Below are 21186 nucleotides of genomic sequence, written 5' to 3' on the forward strand. Positions count from 1 at the left end.
CAATCGGTTAGTCTCGGGTTTTAGTGATTTTTTAATATGAATATTTTAAAAACATAAATTGAATTGTCAGATCTCCGGATTAACCGGTATAATCACAATCGGGTTGAATTTAAAAATACTGATTTAAATGCAAAAATATTTAAAATACACACTCTTTAAAAATAACCAAAATATTTGTTAAATTATTAGTGAAATTTTTCATCGTAAAATATCCCGCGCTTCAAAAGCGCGGGTCAAAATCTAGTTAGTTTTAAAATATATGATTATCACACAATAATCTAATCTTTAAGAAGCTAAATAAAAACCTTAGTTTTCTTTCTTATACTCCTCTTTTATTCTTCTCTTACGCTTCACACCAGTTTATCTTGCACTCGACACCTCTATATCTCTAAAAAAAAAACTATTGCATGCACATCATCTCCATTAAACCATATGCTCTATATTATATAACCAAATATTTATTAGACATATAATTAATTTATCTTGGGTAAAAAATATGTCATTTGATCATGGAATAGATTTTTGGGTGGGAGAGCGTTTTCTCACAAGAAAAAGAAAAAGAGAAACTAAATAAGAGATTGGTTTGTGTTACTGTGTTATATCACAAGAAAAATAGGTGCATGCATTGATCCTATATATATACATCCCTCTATTATTAAAGGAGAAGCACTTTTAAAAAGTAACCTTAAAAGTGTAAATTAATAACCAAACTGCCATTATGCATAGGTGTCAGCATAATAGGCATTCTCACGTTTCTATTCTAAAAACCTTTTACTTACTAGATTATTTACAATCTATGCCATTGAACAGTCCATTCATATATTAGTTATACTTATATTTTTATCATAGAGTTTATAATAGGATATAAACCAACCAACGAGTCTGATTGTTAAATTCATTGGTTTAAAAAGTCACTGTGATTTAACTAAATCACTTGAGTATGAAAAAAAATTAACCAACACCTACATTAACATATCCTCGAAAACATTACGAGCTCTTTCATATGTCCAATATATTCTCATGACCATCATATACAAAAATCACATACGAGCTAACTTCCTACTCATGAACAAAACATAGAAGAAATCATATATACACAAATTTTCGTGTATGGTTGTTTACAAAATGAAAATTTAAAAACAAATTGTTGTTTGTCTATTTTTATTTTTTTGCTTTTCCAAAATTTAATCCTCCTAACATTGGGTCTATAAGTATTTAAATGTGTCCTAATATAATTTATATTGTATATGCATATAGTTAGGTAACACAAATATTCATACGGTCCATGTCAAAAATTTATCTTTATATGTGTAAATATAGTATATACAACAGCCTATATAAAATATTTCAAATTCAAAAACTTATGAGTGCCGTTCAGTCCATGTGTTTTGACCTGTACCGTGATTTGTGATCTAATTAATTTTTGACAACTTGGAGTCAAGTTTATCATATGAATTATTTATGAGCTGTTAATGGTCTTCTGAATTCTGATACAGCACTTTCTGAATAAAAGGTAAGTAGATATTAGAATGAATTTCTTTAAGAACATATCAAATATGCAGTGTCCTAAATTTTAGCATTTGAGATATTATGGTGATATTCCGTTGAGGCTTACGTTGAACCCTGTAATGATTTTCATATGTTTTAAGGAAAGTACTTATACGTTCATAGACTAATTTAGGCATATTAATAAATAATTGACTCATTATACTGATTTCTTTAAGAATATATTTACAGTCAAAGTAAATATCTTTTCACACTAAAACCCTAAATACTCATTGTTCAAAATATAAATACATGCATGCAGTGGGACAAAGCACCTCATTGCAATTCACCATCTCAAACCTATCCACTTCCAAATTATTTCTAGAATCACTAATGGGAACCTTTAACTCTATTGCAGAAAAATAAAAACATTCAAAACAACTTGAAGGATAAGGATAAAAATCATACACCTTTATAAGCAATATTCTATTGTTGGTGGTCTAAACATTGAAATTGTTCTCAGTGATTTTAACGTGATTCTTCATTAGGCAATGTGTCACTCATGCCATGCATTTCCTATTGAAATCTAAAGTTCTTTTTTTTTTATGTATATATGGAGATAAGATTTAACGAAGAAGAATTTGGTCAGAAAGTTCAAACATTTTTTTGTTTCAAAGAAAAATAAAGTATTTCATTAACTTCTAAAAAATGAACCACTCATGTTCAAATTATACGAAATCACTATTATGTAACACAAATTTTTGTTTCTAAGTTTCAAATGAGTATTTCATCCCGCGCATGGCGCGGATCACTACCTAGTATATAATAAAAAGGAAAACAGAAAAGAAAGAGGTTGCATGCCACACCAAAACAAAGACAAATTATAGTGAACAGATGTTGACATAAAACGAAAAATCGAGTAGGTGGTGGTACGCTGTCGTTTGGTTTATCCAAAAATAACAATACAAACAACACTACCAAACTCAGTCCTGACTCCTGAGGTCACTCGTATCTGACGGAGCTAATTGCATGTCTTTTTACTCCTTTTCCCGGTCGTATCCTTCCTTTCTTGTTCGCCATGTTTTAAATTTCGCTTTGAATATAGGGCTGGGCATTTTATCCGTTAAATTTGATTTGATTCGTTATCCGTTGTTATTCGATCCGAAAATTTCGGATATCCGTAAGCTTTCGAAGCAAAGCAAATACTAAAATTCAATATCCGTTAAAATCGAAACAAATCACAAATATTAAAATTTTGGGAAGCGAATATCCGATCCGATCCGTCAATATATAAATACATGTATATTTTGATTATATTTAAAATTTAAAATGTATAAAATTATATAATTGTTATTCTAACATATGCTTTGACAGATTCTATTCACAATATTACTTATATAAAAGTATTATTTATGACAATTATAATCATTTTCTTAAATTTTATGTTATTATAATTGTTAACTAAGTTTAAAAATTTATAAAATATGTAGATTCATTATTTCTTTTAATTTTTTTTCTTTTATATCATGCAAAAAACAATATTTTACAAAACAAATTCGTATCAAAATTTTAAGATTATTTGTATTAATAAAAAATGAGATATCCGTAAGTATCCGCAAATATCCGCAAATATCTATTTATTTTTCGGATATCCGTTTTTTCGAATATCCGTATTTTTGCTAAGCAAAGCAAATCGAAAAATTAGATATCTGTAACATTCGAAGCAAATCACAAATACCTTCAAAAATCCGGATATTCGATCCGTGCCCAGGCCTAAGTACAATTGCATATGGCGAAATAATTTCATCTATTACAATATAATATTTTCTTTTGAACATTATTACAATAATATTTGTAACGAAAGATTTATGATCCAGCATAATACGACTTTAGAGATAGTCTTACAACACCTTAATCATTTTTTTTGAACATTTTCTTTACAACACCTTAATCATTGCACGTAAATATATTGTTGACAAAAAAAGGAAATTTATATATTTTTATGAAGAATTGTCATCGAAACTATGATGTTTCATTTAGATTATACTGGTTTATTATTTTATAAACTTTTTAAAACACACACAAAATCATCAAATTTGGATTCAGCGAATCTGAATGCGTTAGTCGATTTGGCTTACTGCAATTTTAGTCTTTTTCTTTTATATTTGAGAAACATCCAATAAATATCATAACATGCAATATGCAAATTTAAATTTAGTTAGTAAAACAAATACAAATCACTACACAAATGTTTGGTGTGATAATTAACAGAATTTAGGCCACAGATTTTCAAAACTCTTAAATCAACGCCTGATCATATGAGATGATATAATTCATTTTTCAAAAGAAAAAGTCATATTTATTGACAGATTGAACCTCTACCGTATTTTTAGTGTCTTATTTCACACGTCAAACAAAAATATTCATCCCATGACACCAAAATTTGAGGACTCTTGTATTAAAATAATAGTACTAGTAACAGTTAAAACTTAAAAGTCTAAATAAAGAAAAATATGCATTTCCCGAAGAGCTATAATGGCGCGACCGTCCATAACACACATGTCTTCAAAAGGGAAGAAGTGTGAAATTATAGAGAAAATTTCAAACTTCAAGCAAACGCATTCCGATAAGAAATAAAAGCATCAAAGAGATAAAATGTCTCTCTACTTCTTTTAGTTCCTCCACAAAAATCGAAACCTCGTACTGTTCCTTTTGTTTTCTCAGTACTTCTTTGTGTGTTTTGTGGTGTGACATATGATGAAGAAAGAGACGTTAAAAGAAGTTGGAATAATTGGAGGGTTGGTCGGAGCTCAGGTAATTTACGCCGGAAACTCGGAGATACTGAGCCAGGTCTTGTCTCTTGGTGTTGATCCCCTTCTTGTTGCTATCTTCTGCACCTTTGCATCATTTATTCTCATCAGTCCTCTTGCTTTTCTCCTTGAAAGGTAACTTTTTTTTTATCACTACTCTTTGATCCAAACTAAAACAAAGTTCCAAATTTATTTCTGTTTCATTTTTTAATTGTGGGGTTTTGAAATGTATTTTTTGGTGGTTGATATCTGCAGGGAAGTGTGGCCCAGAAGTCTAAGTTTCAAGTTGAAGACAAAACTGGTTTTGGTTTCTCTTGTTGGGTAACGTCCTTTTGATTCCTGCATGTTTTTGATTGCTATTTGCTTACTTTTATTTTATTTTCTTACTGATTGCTTTTTGCTTCTTATGATCATAACATGTGATTAATTAAGAGATAATATCTGTTTGAAACAGAGTAACTCTGTTCCAGTGGTTATTCTTTGAAGGAATGAAACACACCTCTGCATCGATGGCGACAGCTATGCCTAATCTGGCCCCTGCTTTCATTTTTGTCATCGCTTGGGCTACTGGGTAAAACCCTCTTTTCTGTTCATTTGTTCTGTTAAGAATATATATATAAATATTTTAGAGCTTTAATAAATGGGTTTTGAATAATTGAAATTGTTAAAGGATGGAGAAAGTGAAGCTAAGTTGTATGTACAGTAGAGTTAAGATGGGAGGGACAGTGTTATGTGTGATGGGAGCTCTCATTATGAGCTTAATGCACAGTAGTACAGCCACATCTAGCTCGCTCAAGGCTCTGCCTATTGTCCCTGACGATGTGGCTTTGGACAAGGAGAAGATTTTAGGCTGCCTCTGTCTCTTCCTCTCCATTTGCTGCTTGTCCTCAAGTATTGTCCTCCAGGTTTGGCCTCATTCCTCTTTCTTATCACTCACAGTTGATTCTAATATAGTTGATCGTTCTAATTAGGCATCCATACTAGTCGAGTTTCCGGCGCCTGTTTCTATGTTCTCAGTGGTAACTTTGATCGGTGGGTTCACCACGGTAGCTTTGCAGTATGTTGTTAAGGGGAGTATGGATATGGGAAGTGCATCAGTAATCGGTCTCAAGAATCTTGTGGGATACGCAGTGCTGGTACATATATTCCTCAAGGATCATATTACGGTGTGCAACATTTTGAACATGTCTAAAAATGTTTTAAGAATTTGTTTGTAGGGAGGGTTGGTGAGTGGAGGAGGTTTAACTTTTAATGCATGGGTGATTAAGAGAAAAGGACCAGTGCTTGTGTCTCTCTTTAGCCCAATTGCAACTGTGGTGTGTGTTGTTGTCTCTGCTTTCTCCAGGGATGACAGTTTCAACCTTGGAAGGTATTTTTTTGCAGCTTTTCTCCTTTCAAAGTATTTATCTCTTGGGACATAAAAGAGGTCATTCCTCTTCTTTCTTGTATTTATCTTTGTGGAATTAGCTTTGCGGGAATGACCTTGATGTTTGGAGGACTTTACTTCGTTATCTGGGCTAAAGGAAAAGAGGATTGCGGAGAAGGAGATGAAGTGAAAGTATATGAAGAAGAAAGTGTGCTTACAACAGAGTTTGATCTTGAGAAGCCTCTCTTGCGTTAAAGTCTTGTTTTCTTAGTGTTCATGTTTATTTGGTTATGTTTAAAGAAGTAAGATCAATTTTACTTTATAGAATAGAATTATGGGATTGACAAAAAAAAAAAAAAAGAATAGAATTATGTATTTTATTTTGGATATACAACAGAACTATCAATTACTTATATATTTGTCAAGTAATATGGGTTGAACAGCCAAAGTTTGTACACTATTGTTGAATTTTTTCATCAGAATTGGATATTCATTTATATGTTAAACATAATTTGTCTAAATTTTCAATGAGGAACTTTGTCTGCTTTCACTTCACTCCCAAACACATATTTAGAATATAATGCACTTGATCATGATTTATCTTAGGGATAACGATTGTTTTGCCTAAAATCCATCAGTTTGAATAGTAGTCACAACTTTCTTTAGGTCTAAAATAAAACAAATTTTGAATACATAAATTAAAGTTCCAATATTTTTTTATAAAAGCAACATTTCGTTTGTTAAAGGCGAGTTTTATATAGTGTGTAGACATTTTTCTTGGATCATGCTTTCTGTTTAGAGGAAAAGTGATGGGTTTTGTGTTCCCGTCGATTCCTTTAAATATTGGTAAGCATTTTCTTCCAATTGATATAGATTCATTTGGATGATAAAACTTTTTTTTTTCATTAAAGCACACAATATTTTTTCCCCACACTAAAGAGTTATGTATTGGGTGAAAATTGAGATTGAAGCAAAGTAGCTCATTCCATTGTGTAAGCCTCTTCTTTACTCAACTATTTATTAAAGCTTCAACAACTGATTTTTTTTCCTTTTCTATTCTTGGTAATGTGATATATGTATTCTCTGATCAGCTTTTTAAAAATAAAACTATGATTACACTGCGTATAGTAAACAATTTTATGCATTCTTGTCTACTGCTACACCTGTGCGTATGTGTAATGTATGATGACTACGCAATATTCGATATTTATGTACATGATGTTTGTGATCTCTTTATGTTGTTTATTACTCTTTAGTAGCCATATTTTACTATTTGATATACAAATGATGTGAATGGAACAAAACAATCTGTGACTATATTCATTACGACCACATTTGTTATAATAATTGTGATTTTAAGAACCAAATAAAACCAAGAAACCAACCAAACTGTAGCATCGAACCAATGGTAATCATCTTTTCTGTTACAGAAATCAATGGTAACACAATCCTTATAATGAAGAGATGAACCAGTAACTTAAAAGTGAAAAATCAGTCTTCATATGTTACGTTTGTTAAAACTGCAGTCATAAACAATATCCATCCCCTGTTCAAAAACTCAAAATATTAAGACACCACGAATCATACTTGAACCCATGACAAAGTTGTTTTGTCTTATACTATTATTCTTTCATTCGAAACGAGAGTAATGAGTATAATCAAATAAACTCTGTCTCAAACAAAAGAATGACAGCCAGTAGTTCTCAGTTCAGCAAAACTAATTGGAATTGAATACAAAACTTGTCATGTCTTTTAAAACAATGTACAACATGTCAAATAAACTAACGAAAACGGATTCAGAAACAAATTTCAATTAGGCTTCGCATTTCTGTAATTCGAAATCTACTTTAACATATATTTCTCTGAATCTGAACTAAAAGTCTTGTATTAGTTTTCCTTTAGAAAAAAAAAACAGAATAGTTAAAGCAAAAGGTTAGATCATCTAGGAGAGTGTAGCGGTTTCATAACACGGAATTGAAAAATAAAATACAGACTCGGAGGAAAATCAACTTTGTTTTAAGTTTTTATATTTCATCAAAAAGCATATAATAAGACAATACAGGAAACTAAGAAATTATATTGGACGTCCCTAACAAAAAAAAAATAAGGTGGAATGCCTCAGAACAGACGTGGACCTTTACAATCATCATTGTGTAGTCATTTACTGTTGGGTCGACCATCGAATGTTAGATGGTACCAATCTGTTCACAATTATATAGATGTGATGCTTATTTAGATGAAATCGTTTCGTTAAAAAAAAATCTATATTATTAAAGTTAAAGTACATTTGTTTGGAAACTAAGATACTATACTTACTCAAAATTGTTTGGAAACAGGTTTACTTAAAGTCATTTTATTAATTTCATCAACTTAAGTCTTTAACCAATCTATCTTATTAAAATAGAAATATTGTAATGGACCTAACTATTATTTTGTAAGATTTTAAATTAAATGCACACTCTCTTATATAGGTATATGATATCCACATGAATTCATTAATAGACTGAGACTCTTTCTTTCATTTTGTTGGTTTAGAAAATAAATGGTCCAAACGCTAATTAAAATATTTGAAATATATTCATGTTCATAATCATAGGATTAGCAACTCCATCTTTTCTTTATTTAAGTTAGTGCATAGTTGCATACGATTATCTTTTTAAATTGTCCTCGGGTTCTACATAACATATTATGTACAAATATATGTACAGATTCTATTTACCTCTATATACGTAATGTGTAATATTATTAAAATTGAATTTAATACCACCAAACCTTAAGAATACATATAAACATTTCTTTAGAATATATATCTTTTCATTTTTATCTATTATAAAATAATCATATGATTATATTTTATTATAAAATAATTTTTAATTAGAATTTTATTATAAAAAACAAAATAAAATAAAACCAAATTTTATTATATTAGTCTACTGTAAATGTTCATTATACATTTTGTCTACATAAATATATAAAAACCAAAAATTTAACAAATGTTTGACTAATTATTTTATATTAGTTTAATATCTTAATAAATTGAAATTATGTGTATATGCACGGTCTGAAAAATAATGTTAACTAGACATATAAATAATAAATATAAACTATTATAAAACTAAAAATATATAACACTAAAAAATATTAAATTTATTTATAAAACCTGTTTAACAGATTAACAAAATGACCCATAATTCTATATTTACAATTATGGGTGATTTCGCTAATAAGATATATTAGGAAATTGCCTTAGAGAATATTTGTGTAGTATATATTTGATGCATATAATTATTTACATAACAGATATAGATATCTCAACTTTCAAAGAAACATTTTATGGAAAAACACATTCACCAAGTCATTACAATTATACATAATATATCGGTAACCATATACTGTGATTTGGTATTTATTATAAATTACTTAATTGGTTTAGTTAATATATCGGTGGTACATTATTGTTACCCTAAAACTAAACTATAAATACTGGTCTTCTACATCATCTTTACACACCCACAATCACCTCCAAAATAATAATAATAATAAAAATGACGAAACTAAACACTTTTTATTTATATATCAGACACATATAATATAGAGAAATTTGCTTCCATATACAAATATAACTGTATAATTTGCAAAAATGGAAAAATATATTTTCAGCTGAGCTGTTTTTTAATAATGGCTGAATTACCCCTACAATAACAATAACCGGATAATTATATATGTAACCTATATTACTTTTTTTAATTTATTTTAGTGTTTGTTTAGTAAACATGCAACTCTTCTATAATTACACCGTCGCAGGACCACCGGACTTCTTTATCGCTGCGTCATTGTCATCTTGTACCATGAACTTCATGGAGTCTCCAGAACCGGAGTCAGATCACCATTGCATACCGCCTTCGGTTCTCTGTAGTCATGCTCAAAAGATTGCAGACAGTGTTGTGAGAGATGAATCGAGTGCATCAGTCACCATAACTCAATCGATTTGCAGCATACAAAACTGAGGGATCGAAACTTGAGGACGAGGACACCACATCGAGCAGTTCTGGCATTCACGAACTGATTGGTACCAGTAAGATTCCAGGTTATGTGAAATCCGAGTTTTTCCTTCCTTTTGCGATTTTGCATGTGTGGTACCTGATTTTTGTGACTTTTCAATTTCAGCTATTTAACTTTCAAATAAGCAGATTTCTCATCAATTTTCTCCAAAACCTTCAAATATGCAGAGATTGCTTCTAAGGTTCTTATGGCTCTTAGTAAAAATTATTATACCTTTAACCAACCATTGATCAAAAAATTCAACTAACAATTGAGATATCGGATAATTGATATACATTACTTAACTTACTAGATTTTAAATCTATAGTAATAATCGAGTACTGATCAAAATATTAAACTAACAATAATAATATCCGGATAATTGTTTTAGTTAGCTAACCACTAACATAATAACCAGTTAATATGTTAAATATCTGGATAAATTGGAATATAACCATGCGAATCACCAAAGAAGATGCATAAAAACATATGTTTATTAGTCGGCTAGATTAATTAATAGACTAAAAACGTATTTGTTAGCCGTCTAAATATAATTAAAGTTATCCGATTGCTAGAAACAAGGATAACAATGTCATTTTACCTTCTTTCTCTCTCCATTTATTATTGTTTTTCCATTTTTGCAAATTTTCAATTTATTACCAATTTCCCATGCAAATGCCTCTAATATATATTAGACATCAGAATATAATAAAATTCACCGAGTAATTATGTAATAATTGTTTTTTAAATAATTAACTTTATAATGTACAAAAAAATAAAAAAAAAGTTTTCATAACAATAAAAAAACATATCTCATGCTTCCAAAAAATATGAAAACCTGCCCGACCGGGCGGGTCATGATCTAGTGTTTCTTATAATCGTGACCCATTTATCTTCAAACCATCTGCTTTAATTAGCCAAAGTATTTAAACAAGCTGAAATCATAACAAAACTAAATGTTGATTTTAACTCATAACAAACCCATAATATTAGGTGAGCTACGTCAAAACAGAACTAACATCACATATTACAATCAATACTATTAAATTTATTAGTTGAACCCAACCAAAAAAGTATCTAAATGTAACTAACTGCATACAATATATATACCGTATAATAATATAATTGCAACGAAAAAAAGAAAAGTGCATAGCTTAATATATAGTCAACCTTTCCATGACCACTAAGAGCATCCTTATTGCTAAAACAAAATTTTAGATTCTTAGAATAGTTTATTAATATGTGTAGGTTAAGAGACATAGTTAAGATACGTGATTGAAACGGTATATTATTGGTAGATACGTTTATAGGTTCTTAGTTAAATATTAATTTTTTTGAGTTAATTAATTGTGTTTAAAATAAAACATATAACATTAAAATAAGATGCAAATAAGTTATAGAGATACAAGAGAGTACAGGAAATCACAGGCGACAAATAGCTGCAATCTTTTAACTTACTTCATCTAACAACACAAGTAGGGATGGCAATCAAAGACTTGGACCGCGGGCTTGGCCCGTAAAAGCATGCTGCGGGGCGGGATTGGGCCTCCATTTGATAAACCCGCAAAATTGCGGGCCTCGCGGGACGGGTTCAAAGCGGGACGGGTTCAAAGCGGGACAGGCTCAAAGCGGGACTGGTCGAAAGCGGGATGGGTTAAACCGCGGATTTTGAAGTTCCGTTGATGGTGGTTTCAGGGTCGATGATGCTTCCGGTCTCCCAAGCGTCTCTGGTCTGCACCGGTGGAGCTTCTTCAAGCCATTATAAATGATAATAAAAAACATTTGTTTTGTATAAGCTTAATGTATTGATCTTTTAAGAGTATGCTTGATCATGTGTAAGCTCAAACTCAATTATTATCTATGTTTGTTTGTACATGTAAAAATAAGCAATGTAATATTAGATGTCCCCCGGGACGGCCCGCGAAGGCCTACATATTTCGCGGTACGGGATTGGGTAGCTAGTTTGAAGACCGCATCCCGCGCGGGACAGACCCGCCGTGTACCGCCAGAAGCCGAACCCGCAGCGGTTCGGGACGGGACGGGAGAGCCCAATTGCCATCCCTAAACACAAGTGATCTGCTTGTTGAATGCGAGATAATCTCCTGCAAGTTAACCAGTAAGCAAACCAGGTAACAAGGGTTTGCATCAGCGTTAGAACCACCGCCTCCTCTCTTGTTTCCTGTTGTGTTCTTCAAAATCTGCGTGCACCAAAAACAACAAAAAAACTTGTTTAAAATACATCACAAGAAACATTATTAAAAAAAAGCAATATCACCATATAAATACAAAAGAATCCAACTTTGCATTCTCATCTTCTCCATTACGTGAACAGCAAAACCACAGCATAACAAGAGACAAGCTGTTGAATGAGCTATTCCAAGAACCATTGAAAAATCTAAACATATATTTGTGAACTAATCTCGAGCTTATCTTCTATTTGATGAGTGGTTTCTAAGGCTTGCAAATTGATGGTTCTTAAAACAAATATGTTCAGTAGTTGACACTGAAGATGCGAGGATAGATAAAAATGTATACCTGTCTAAGCATCTGGTTCTCGTTCTGCAAAGTAGAGAGTCTATCTTCAAGTTCAGAGTTTCTATTCTCCAAGTCTTTCACTCTGTTTTCCAACTCACCCAAGTAAGCTTTCTTCCTCTCTCTTGCTTGATGTGCTGAAACTCTGTTCCTTAGTAACCTTTTGTTTGCTTGGTCTCTTTCTAAGCTTTAAGCTCTTGTTAAAGGAAGAAACACTACGAGAGTGATGACAACCACATCACTCAGCCTTTAGAGCTTTAGTTACCCCACTCGACCTATGCACACCAAAAGATTTAGATAAGTTCAAAGTTTTCGACAGATAGAGATCATGAATGTTTTCGACAGAGACATAAGCCGCCATGTCCCGACCCTTAACAGTTCCTACAACATGAATGATGAAGATTGTTGTCACAAGAACAAATTACCAAACAAAAACACCAAAGATCCTCACTTTATGCATAATTAAGGAACAAAGAGAGACAGATCACACAAAACTCAACAATGAACACACGGGAATCTTACAAAGTCACAGGAAGCCGGAGACATGAAGAAGCAAAGTGTATGAGTGGGATTGAAATTTGGGAATTGAAGTTAGATCAACGGAAGAATGTTGTTTGCGAACTTGGTTATGGGTCCTATGATCAAGATGTTTACCGAGGTAAGCCATCGAAGATGGAGTAGATGAAAGAGAACGAACCTGAGATTGAGGATGGTGACAGAGAACGAGCAGAGAGGGTGAAGATGCGGCCGACGAAGCAATTCCGAGCCGTACGACTCCGTGTTATCATTCGAGCTCTGTGCGATTCCGTCTGTAAGGAGTGAACTCAGGCGAAGAAGAGAAGGAGAAGATGAAGGCGAAGAAGAGAAAGAAAAGATGATGAAGGCTTGGCAATGGAGGAAGGGAGACGAAGAGAAGGAGAGAAGGAGAGAAAAACCGAAAAGTTTTGATTTTTCATATAGTGACACGTGCCCTTAAGGGACGCTATAAAACACTTCTTATTTAACATACGTTTGTTCCGTTTTTAAGCATTTATGATTTAAATTTCGCCAATAATTACCTAAGAAATGCCATAAGATATGGCGATAAAGGTGTTCTAAAGTCCTATTTTCAAGGGGCTACGAATATTGGCTATTAGACAATATTGGGTTTTCATAAAACTTTCTGTCTTTTTTCATTTTAAATTTCCATTTACCATTTGAGCCATTATTTCCAATTTTTAATGAATAGAACTGGGTTTTAACAACTAAACCCATTTTAAATTACATGGCAAATTATTATGTGTGATAATAACATTTTATAAATTATTATATATAAAATAAATTTATTAAAATTTAACTGAAAACATATAATTACATATATATATAATTAATCTTTGATTAATAAACAAAATTGTAACTATATTTTGTTTTTTTTCCTAAATGATAACTATTTTGAAATAAAATTCAGTGAAATGACTATAAAACATGTGTATAGTTATGCAATATCACAAATTTAATATAATTTTCAAAATTTCTTACTAATAATTTTTTAAAAATATTATATACAAATATGATTATAATGAAAAACAAAAATATAAAAATTAAATTTTTTATAAAAGAATATTTAACAAAAAATGTACCCGTCTTTTGAAAGGCGGATCAAAATTTAGTTAGTATTAAAACTCATTAGTCATTCCTATCAAGCTATTTAAATGTTTAAACCGTCGGCATTTAAATCTCACCGTTTAATTAAATCAACGTTAACTAATACAACGTTTGTATCGTATCAAGTATCAACCTCGACGCTTCAACCGACTCTGCCATTACAAATCGTCAAATTCTTCAACTAACCCAACCAACATGATTCACACATACTTTGTTAAGTTTTTTTCCTAATCTTATTAATTTTTTGTTTATTTTTGCAAATCCTTTATTAAGCTTCTAATCTCATCTAAGCATACAGAAGTGTTTAGTCAATATAAAATTATAAAAGGCAAAGCAACAACTTTCTTTTTGTGCTTTGTTGTCTCCTTTCTTCTATCTTTTAAACAAATAGTCATGTTAGTTTCTTTTTTGTTTGTTTGTATGAACATGAATAATTCCAGTCAGGATACATACAAACAAACCTATTATTAAAAAGTTCCAATATTTTGGATTAATTCAAGATTCAATACTCGGTGGTTATCGTTGTCAGTCGAATTAAAAATAGTATGATTTTCTCTTAAATGTTCTACTAAAAGTAACTAAAAAAAGTTATCTTTACGTATCATTAGTAGTAGTTATCGTAATGGACCAAAAAGTCATTATTGTTAATTTTGGGGTTTTGTGAAAAAGAGAGGAATGCTTGTTACCTACTCTTATTAACTTCTCTGCCTCTCTCTTCTCTACAACAGTCTCTTCAAGCAAACTGGGGGACATAGCAGCTTAAAAGTCTTCTCAAGTTTTCTTTTGTTCTGTTCTTTGCTACTTTAGAAAATGCAGAAGCACAAATGCAAGCTCTGTTCCAAGAGTTTCTGTAATGGCAGAGCTCTTGGTGGTCACATGAAGTCCCACTTGGTCTCATCACACACTCCCACTCGGAAGAAACTCGGTGACTCGGTTCATTCTCCTTCCTCTTCCTCCTCAGACGGTAAAACTCTGGTCTACGGGCTGCGAGAGAACCCGAGGAAGAGTTCTCGGGTCTTTATCCCGGATCCTGAGTCTTCCACCGTTTACAACAGCGAGACCGAGACCGAACCTGAGTCTGTAAAAAGAGGCAGAGCAGAGGTTTCCAAGAAGAAAAGGAGTAAGAAGAGAGTGTCTGGAAAGAAACAGAAGACGAGTCATGTTAACTCGAGCGAGTCTCAAGAACCGGCGAGTTCTGTCTCCGACGGTTCTCCGGAACAGGAGTTAGCCATGTGTTTGATGATGCTATCTAGAGATACAAGGGAACTGAAGAAACATGTTTTTGCAGCTGAAGAGACTAAGCCGGAAAAGATACATTTCCCGGAGCTCCGCCGCTGTGTGATAGATCTGAATCTTCCTCCGCCGCAAGAAAGCGATATTATTGTCACCGTAGTTTCAGCCATATAATAATAACAAGTTGATGTTTCGGAGGTTATTGGATATCATCAAAGCATCTTCTTGATTTGGTTTTCTTCAAGATCGTTTATTCTTTTAAAATAGAAAACGTTTAGTGGTTTTGGAATCTTCGGACGATCTTTATCAAGCAATGTACTTTTGATGTAAGACACAACTGAAAACTCAAGAAACAAGCTCTGTTTCTTGATTTCTTCTTCAAAGTCATGGATGATAAATATATTGTTTGTTGGATCTTTGTTTATTTTGAAATTCTTGAGATGATTCTTTTGCATGAGGTTTTGGATCTTGGATCTTTGATTTATTAATGTGTGTTTGAAGAAACTATTTAATTTAGCTGCGTATTTTTTATGACACAAGTGTATGCTAGGCTGCTAGCTTTTTAAAATAATGTGATATTATTCTTGTCACGTATATCATTGGGTGTGTTGGAATAACTATGACAATGTGGTAAATACTGTTTTTTTTTTCCAAATTGAAAATATATTAATTAAAGCCCGAAACCCAAAAGAAAAAAGGCAGAAGCTCAGAATCTTACAAAATACACAAAGCCCAGCAAAACAAACGGGTCACGACAACAAAAAACAGCAAATAGGCCACAGCCCAACAACCAGAGTCCCACCGACACTTCGGGAACTGCTCTAGCGGAAATCATGGCGAGGCGCAGGATCAGACACGTGGAAGGATCTACTCCATTCATGCAACACGCGTCTTCACCGCTTCAACCCGCTCGCCACCGCTGCAACTCATCCGCCTCCGACGCTACACCGCCAGAGCCACACCAAAGAACACTTCGTTCGTCGGAGCTTATAAACCATCAAGCCTCCTAACGAATCCATCACTGTTCTCCACCGCAATCTCTTCACGCCGGAGTTTTCATCGAACCTCGAGATCTCCTCCGACTTTGAATCGCTTCAAACCCTAGACACGTAAATCAAGAACCATCATCCACTCACCGGAAGACTTCACCGGCTAACAAACCTTTACCTCAAGAGAGCATCATCGAGCTTTCCCCGAGATCTCCTCCCGCAACCTCACCAACCACAACTTCAACCTCACCGTGGAGCATAACCGAACTTCCACCACTTCCACAAGCTAGAGCCGACTGCTCCCCTTGACGGAAAGGGCCACAACAGCAAACCAAGTCCCCTTGACGGAAAGGGCCACAACAGCGAACCAAGACCGGCCGTCTACTCTAAGAGAAAGGCGACGACGGAAGCAAAAGATTAACACAAAAAACCGAAACGGAAAGGAGAAGAAAAAAAAAACCTAAACAGCTTAAAACGATGGAGAAACCCGACCGACGGTGGCTAAAGGAGCCCACTCCGTCGGCCGGAAAGGATTCTCACGGCGGGGATCTCTCTCTCTTCTCTCTCTTCTCTGCCAGCGTTAAGGTGTTTTGACAATGTGGTAAATACTTAACATCCAAGATATCAGATCATGGATATTCAAATATCTTCTTAATAAGTGAGATATTTAAACCCAAAAATCAACTGAGACATTTCATCATCTCTGAATCATAAAAACATAATTTCTTAAATACGGAGTCTACGTTCATCTTATGAATTGCTACTTTTTACTATTTTAACCAACAACAAAATCTGTCTAACCGACAAAAAACTTAATACTTTATCTCTGAATCATAGATTACATAAAATTTTGAAATATCAGTCTACATTCACCTTATGGGTTACTACATTGTACTAGTATTTTTCTAATAAATATGTATAAACAAAAATATATTCTCTGTTTCATAATGGCTGCAACTCATGGATGGTTTTTAGTAGGATAAATTGATCTGAAACGAGTTATTCCCTATAATTCTATAAAATGTTTACCAGTTTACCATGACTTTTTATAAATAGTTTCACCATATTCCATTTTCTAAATGAAAATAAAAATAAAACTCTTACAAAATTTATCATTAAAAATAAAAATAAATTATCATTTTGTTCCACATCCTAATTTATAAAGCTAATCAAATGATTGAACTAATATTCCATTAATTATATTTTTTATCATCATACCATTCATTATTCTATTTTCCTTCCATAAATAATTACATTTTATTTATCATATTAGTTTCACAAATAATCAGTTACAGGCGATATAAATTGTTTAGAAAATATATTTTGTTAAAAATATAATTGGTTTTATTTAAGAATTTAGCAGTACGTTTTGATTTTTTTTAACTAAAACAGTTTATATTATGAAAGGGATAATAATTACTATTTTGTATGGTTATTTACTTACTACTATCATTGAACCATGTATTAGTGGTCGGGTGGTAGCAAGACGTTTCAGTGTTGTTAAGTAATCTGAGTTCGAATCTGACTACACTCAGATATCTCTAACACGTGATTACCGGTGATTTAACATTCTCAGGCCGAGGAGCGGTTTACCTCCTTTTTTTTCTTTTACTACTATCATTGTGATGTAGTTTGTGTCGCCAGCTGCATCATGTGACTCTGTAGAGAGGTAGTGTTTTTAGGCCTAGTGATTTATACCACCAATACCGAACCATTTATGTTTCTTTCTTGACAAAGAAATAGAAACACAATACCATTTTTTGTGGGCATCATTTTAGTAAGCTCCGTATTTATTACAGAAATATCCCTGAACCCTGATCCATCTTAAAAATCACGTTCATGCATGTTTACACTTACTAGACTTTCAGAGTTAAATAAACATTTATCCACTGACGGAACGACATCATCATAACTGTAATTTAAAAAGAAAAAAATGAAGGGAGAAGAGTTAATTATGTTTGTCTGGACAAAAACATGAGATGTCCTTTTTCTCAAACAAAAAAGAAAGATGAACAAGGGTATTTTTTGTAGTTCAGATTTCGTTGGTGACGTTCACATAAATGTGGGGGCATGTGGTCGCGTTACCCTTTGTGCTTTACGCTTATCATACAACAAAATATGAACCTAAACAAACAAAGAATCATGTTCACGATAACTTCGGTGAAGTTTTATCATCTTCACACAATATAATTTAGAAAAAAATTGTTCGAACGCTTAACATCTTTACATATGTTGTTGTTCATGTATATCATCAGCAAGACTAAGAGCACTGGCATTTGAGAAAACCTCACTGCAAAACAACACGTGTCTGGTGAATCTAACCCTCCAAATCTAAAAGATTAGTGGGTCATTTTTGGGTCTCATTTGGAAATCCTCGGCATTGAGGAAGGCCGTTAAGTTAAAATATATTTGGCCCATTTTGGCGTGCTCAATTACTGTATGTAATTTTTCAAGAAAACAGAAAGTCATTGAAAATGAGTGTTTACCCATTTTGGCGTGCTAAATTATCTAGATTTCCATTTATGCAGTTGTTTAGAAACTCAGTGAAACAAAGCTAGAAAATGTGAGAGATTTATATTTAATAGGGTGAAAGATGAAAGAAGATATAGCAACATGTTATCTTTGCTAATCTAATAGAAACAATCTTTCAGATAATCCAAAATATCACTGTATTAATCAAATACGGTTTGCTCAAACCAAAACCAAAAGTAATTCCGAATTCAACCACCGCGAAACAAAACATATTCAATCAAAAACCTGAGGATGCAAAAAATTGTCTGCTAATAAACACTACAAAGAAACTTGCTTTTTTCAAAGGAGAGGTCACGCTCAATAACAAATCGTACGACAAGTGACACGTTTCTCTTACAGTTTGTCGTTTTCACATGACAAGTCCGTCCTTGTCTCCTCATTGCCTTCCCTTCCCTCTTCAATAAAGATCCAAAACCCAGGAAAGAAACCCTAGTTAACTAACTAGCTGCTAACTTTTAAAAATCTCACAGAAAACTTTTCTCTCAGTCGAGAAATCATGGTCGTTCCTCTCAGTGCCATCCCTCCATCTCGCGGTAAGATCCTCTCAAACCATACTCTGCTCAGATCTCTCATTTCTCCCTCGAATCGGTCGCTGGATGTTTATTCATTTCCTCTTTGGTGTTATATAATGGATGCAACAGATGGGTTTTACGCTATCAACAACCAGTTTCTAGCAAACGGGCCAAAAGGGTTTCAGGAGTTGAAGACGTTGGAGAACGGTGACATGTTTATTCGGTTGGACTTACCCGGCGTTCCAGAAGACGCCATGAAGGTTGTGGTTGATTCGACCAAGAAAGCTGTGTCTGTCTTCGCCCTCGCACCAAAGGAGCACAGACACGACTCCTCCCCTCGGAACTACCTCTACACTACAGGCCTCGTCTGCAAATGCTGCGAGGTTTCGGCAGTAGCGGCACACATGTCCGATGGTGTTCTCAGGCTTCTCCTCTCCAAGACTCAAATCTCAACTCAACGCACACGTAACTATCAAACCCCACAGTTTCTTTTACTCTAGTTTATATTCAAATTTATATGAATATTTTTTGTATCAAAAAAAATTATATGAATATTTGTTTGTGTTCAAAAACATATATGAAAATTTATTTTTTTCTTCTAACAATAAAGTTTTTTACATATATGCAGCTTTTATTGGTGGTGTCCCAGATTCCGGACAAGGTATTATTTTATTCAATCTTGATTTATCTTTTTTTTTCTTGACTAACTTTATGTTTTTTTTTGTTTCTTTGTGGTCAAAGATCACTGTTGGACTGGTTCTCACAAATTTCCTCATGGCACGGATCCACATGGTAATCACATGCTTACGTGGACTTTGGTTGTTGTAAAGGAAAGATATATTAATCTGTTGTTGTTGTGTGGTAAGAGCAGGTCCAGTGTTAACGGGTCGGGTATTGCAGCCACACCCATGGGTGAAGCAAGGATCTTTGATGGCTTATGAGTCCAAGCAGCTCGTAAACGGATGCCTATACGTTCGTGTAGACATGCCGGGGGTTCCCAAAGAGATGTTCACGGTCTCCGTCAAGAGTGGGATAGTGATGGTGACTGGTGACGCTCCTTCCGTTAGTTACGACTCAGGGGGGCGGTTCTACTCTGGTGAAGTGGCTTTGCTCTCCACTCCTATTGACATTCCTATTCGTCAGATCAAAATAATCAGCAAGAACGGTGTGATCCGTTTAATCATCCCTCCCGCTTGATTTTTGATGATGTTATAAAGTTTGTGGACGGACCTCTTCTTTGAGGATGATGTCGTTTATTTTGGGATATGTCGTTTTTATGAGTTAGACCATAAGAAAGCTTTGGATGCGTTGCGGTTATAAAATACAAGATTTTGCGTCAGATCAAATAAAGAAAGTTTAGTGTGCTGCTTCAAGTTGATAGGAGTTTAAGCTACCAAAGCAGCTTACTGGTTGTACATGATCATTACTTGAAAATTTTCTATTCGCGGGTCAAAGATGTCAAATTTTTTACTCGAAAAAACGATTCAACCCGCAGCTGGGTGGGGCGGGTCGGAGCCGGTAGACTTGCAAACCCAACATTATATATACGCCACATAGCGTAAAAGCTACATTCTATAGAAAAAAAATAACCATATTTTCAAAAATATGGCAAATTCAACTACAAAATATTCTAGTATTAGTTTGAAAATATTTTATTTTCCTGAAACGTGTTTCAATGAATTTCTTGTCAAAAAATAAAATAAAAATCGATTTTCCTTTATTTCTTTTGATTTTTTTAAAAAATTGATTGAAAATAAAAAATTTCATTTATTTTAAATTATATTTAATAATATTTATGAGTATATTTAAAATTATAATCTTCAATAGTTTTTCATTTATTTCTTTTAGTTAAGATATACTAAATAAAATTGTAGAAAGTTAAAAATTGATATAAAATTGTATGATTATAAAATAAAAACTAAAAATAATTTAAAGTGATTTGGGGATCTTTTCCATTTTTTTTTGTTTCCAACATATTTTTTAATTAGATTTTGATTTAATTTGTTTTTGTTTTCTTTTTTTGGGTGAGATTCATTTTGTTT

General features: G+C 33.0%; 3 protein-coding genes and 1 long non-coding RNA gene across 4 annotated transcripts; 3 read left to right on the forward strand and 1 right to left on the reverse strand.

Moving 5' to 3' along the window:
* The first annotated feature begins 3952 nt into the window (after window positions 1-3952).
* On the forward strand, window positions 3953-6074 carry LOC108831548 (WAT1-related protein At4g16620-like). The gene is made up of 7 exons (XM_018605077.2): window positions 3953-4430; window positions 4551-4616; window positions 4750-4866; window positions 4966-5200; window positions 5267-5431; window positions 5513-5664; window positions 5763-6074. The coding sequence occupies exons 1-7, from the start codon at window positions 4240-4242 to the stop codon at window positions 5914-5916; spliced, it is 1080 nt and encodes a 359-aa protein (XP_018460579.1). The 5' UTR covers window positions 3953-4239; the 3' UTR covers window positions 5917-6074.
* Window positions 6075-11616: 5542 nt separating this feature from the next.
* On the reverse strand, window positions 11617-13289 carry LOC130498901 (uncharacterized). The gene is made up of 3 exons (XR_008937936.1): window positions 12932-13289; window positions 12238-12509; window positions 11617-11900 (listed from the first exon to the last, which is right to left on the reverse strand). It is a non-coding gene; the product is annotated as an uncharacterized LOC130498901 (long non-coding RNA).
* Window positions 13290-14589: 1300 nt separating this feature from the next.
* Window positions 14590-15568, forward strand: LOC108840042 (zinc finger protein ZAT9). Its single transcript, XM_018612856.2, has one exon. The coding sequence runs from the start codon at window positions 14689-14691 to the stop codon at window positions 15283-15285; it is 597 nt and encodes a 198-aa protein (XP_018468358.2). The 5' UTR covers window positions 14590-14688; the 3' UTR covers window positions 15286-15568.
* A 3465-nt stretch (window positions 15569-19033) lies between these two features.
* Window positions 19034-20624, forward strand: LOC108837488 (putative 57 kDa heat shock protein). The gene is made up of 5 exons (XM_018610528.2): window positions 19034-19165; window positions 19274-19609; window positions 19773-19805; window positions 19886-19936; window positions 20016-20624. Exons 1-5 carry the CDS (start codon window positions 19129-19131, stop codon window positions 20339-20341), a joined length of 783 nt encoding a protein of 260 aa, XP_018466030.1. The 5' UTR covers window positions 19034-19128; the 3' UTR covers window positions 20342-20624.
* Window positions 20625-21186: the final 562 nt, after the last annotated feature.

The sequence above is a fragment of the Raphanus sativus genome, chromosome 8 (genome assembly GCF_000801105.2).
Source record: "Raphanus sativus cultivar WK10039 chromosome 8, ASM80110v3, whole genome shotgun sequence".
NCBI classification, from domain to species: Eukaryota; Viridiplantae; Streptophyta; class Magnoliopsida; order Brassicales; family Brassicaceae; genus Raphanus; species Raphanus sativus.